Source organism: Arachis ipaensis, chromosome B6, assembly GCF_059453495.1.
Source record: "Arachis ipaensis isolate K30076 ecotype BB chromosome B6, ASM5945349v1, whole genome shotgun sequence".
Classification (NCBI taxonomy): Eukaryota; Viridiplantae; Streptophyta; class Magnoliopsida; order Fabales; family Fabaceae; genus Arachis; species Arachis ipaensis.
The window spans coordinates 49,682,474-49,684,857 of record NC_142441.1 but is presented as its reverse complement, the minus strand read 5'-3'; the positions used below and the strand labels follow the sequence as shown (position 1 = coordinate 49,684,857).

Genomic DNA, 2,384 nt, shown 5'->3' with positions numbered 1-2,384 from the left:
TTTGATAAAAAGTTCATCGTAAACTTTATAAAGTTTGAGTTTTCAATTTAAAATGGAATAATTGACTAAACAATTTCTTCAGAAACAATTTCTTCAGATTGTATATTAATAAAGGAAGAAAGTAAAAATTCAATCCTGATTAAATTTATAATTTTCATTATATATATATATATATATATATATATATATATATATATATATATATATAGGGGGGTTTAGAATGTATTTTTCCATTTTATATAGGAGGTTATCCCTTGGTTTCTCTATAGAGCGCGGTAAGGTACGGTTATCGCCGGAGATCCAAACTCTTTATAAGTACTCTGTATAGTGAATAAATCATGAGAATAGACGAAGACAATAATATTCTATATATTATTCTTGGGGTTTCCAACAATGAAAAAAAGCTAATTATTATTGTTGAATAAATAAATGAATTGAAATCAAATTAATAATGTTGCCCTCAAGTCCACAAGAGTAGAGTACATGGTGGTGCTTAATATTTGTTCTTTGACTTTGCTATCCGGTAGAGTTGTACCTCTCGCTCGTTAAGGTGCTGCAGTGGCCTCGCATTCCTTTTTGCATACTGCATTGTTCCACATAACAACAAACTTAAATTGGTTTTTCGAGAGGTTTTCATTTATTAAATATATAATAATGCATGCCCGGTTATCAAATTGAGAAACGTCTATTAATACTTACATATTTAAGTACTGTTTCTTTCATCAACTTCACTTGCTCCCTTGAAACACTTCTTATCTGATCATGAATGAGGAGATCCATTCAATTAATATAAATTACATACTTAATAGATTGTATGTTTAAAAATTTTGTAATCATTTATTAAATTTAATTACTTTTAGATAATCAAATGATAAGTATAAAAAATAATTATTTTTATTTTTATATTTTTAGAATTTAAAATTTAAAAATTATAATTTAATATTTAGAATTTCAAAATTAAAATATAACTAATATCATATTCTTTAAATATTACATATAAAATATTTTTTATAAATATTAAGCAAAAATAATAAATCTTATTGTCACATACAGTAGCATTTGCTTGTTAGAGATACTTGTAAAATTTGTAGCCGTATATACATACACGTACCTTTTTATTGATAGTCCAAATGACACCTTCAGTGCAAGGAGGAGCAGTGAGAGATCCCATGTACCTGTAGTGCATATGGCCACCCATCTTGATTTCCAAGGGATGAACCACTCCTATGCTTTTCTCCTCCTCCTCTTCCTCATGAATCTCCATCATATACTTCCCCAACTGAAACCAAATAATGGCGTTAACCTTTTAGCTTTCAGGATCGGAAAGATAATAATTTAACGACTTAATTAGTATGCATGTAGGGTACCTTAGACAAAAATGGATCGGGCATTGAGCCATATTTGTAGAGAAGAGCAAACACAGCGGTCTTATTTGTTCCATCAGGCTGGGTGTTTACATGAACCATGTGGAGCTCCAAGTCATAGGTTCGGCCGTTGATGGTATGCTCGGAAGGCCAGTGCCAGTGGGCTTGTTGGAGGAAGAAGTGTGTTCCATTGATGTCAAGGTAGCCAGCATCTCCCTGCCATTTGACCGCGATGTCGTGGCCTCTGTTAGCGAGAATAGCACGTTGAGGCTTGTAGTGCATCCTCATCTCCCTTGATGTGATTGGCACCACTTGCACTCTCTTATTGGACAAATCAATAGGAGATTGCATGTCCCCGTTTTTACATGCTTCCCATTCTTTCTTAAGATCTCCCCAATGTTCAGGTCCCTCCTTGCTCTTTTCATTATATTTGTACCCTGCACCATCATCGCACAAATTATATGTATGTTCATTGATCATTTGTGCATAATAATATTTTTTAAATTAAAATATTCGAGAGATGATTGCAATACCAGGTTCAACAAGAGCAGCTGTGGTTAACAACGCGGAATGAAAAAGGATTGTTATTGATATTAGCAAAAATGCAGTGGATATGTGGCTTTGATGAGCCATGGTGCTTTAGAATAGAATTAAGATCAGATAGCTATATAATAAGATTAATTAGGGTTACTGAAAGCTAACTAATAATTATTAGGGTGAAGTATATAATATGGTGTGCTTAGAGATTGCAAGGTGTGTTTCGGATATGGTGAGTGCAAGTGGAAGGACGAAGCTAATAAGGGCTTTTATACACATTGGACATTACTTTGACAAGGTGCAGGATTCGTTTTAATAATGTCGTTGAGGATTTGGTCACATTAATGATTTCTATTTGTGGGGACACTGAATTTTTCTGAATCCTTTTGAGTTCTCTCTACGCGGCCGCCCAAGAAAAATTCAGCGGTGAATATCTGAAAAGTCAAAAAAAAAAAAAGTATGTTATGAGAAAGCTACTAATGA

General features: G+C 33.1%; 1 protein-coding gene across 1 annotated transcript; it reads right to left on the bottom strand.

Moving 5' to 3' along the window:
- Window positions 1-422: 422 nt before the first annotated feature.
- Window positions 423-2,135, bottom strand: LOC107648194 (carbonic anhydrase Nec1-like). Its single transcript, XM_016352168.3, has 5 exons — window positions 1,898-2,135; window positions 1,368-1,801; window positions 1,112-1,279; window positions 700-756; window positions 423-583 (listed from the first exon to the last, which is right to left on the bottom strand). Exons 1-5 carry the CDS (start codon window positions 1,995-1,997, stop codon window positions 494-496), a joined length of 849 nt encoding a protein of 282 aa, XP_016207654.1. The 5' UTR covers window positions 1,998-2,135; the 3' UTR covers window positions 423-493.
- Between the last annotated feature and the right edge of the window lie 249 nt (window positions 2,136-2,384).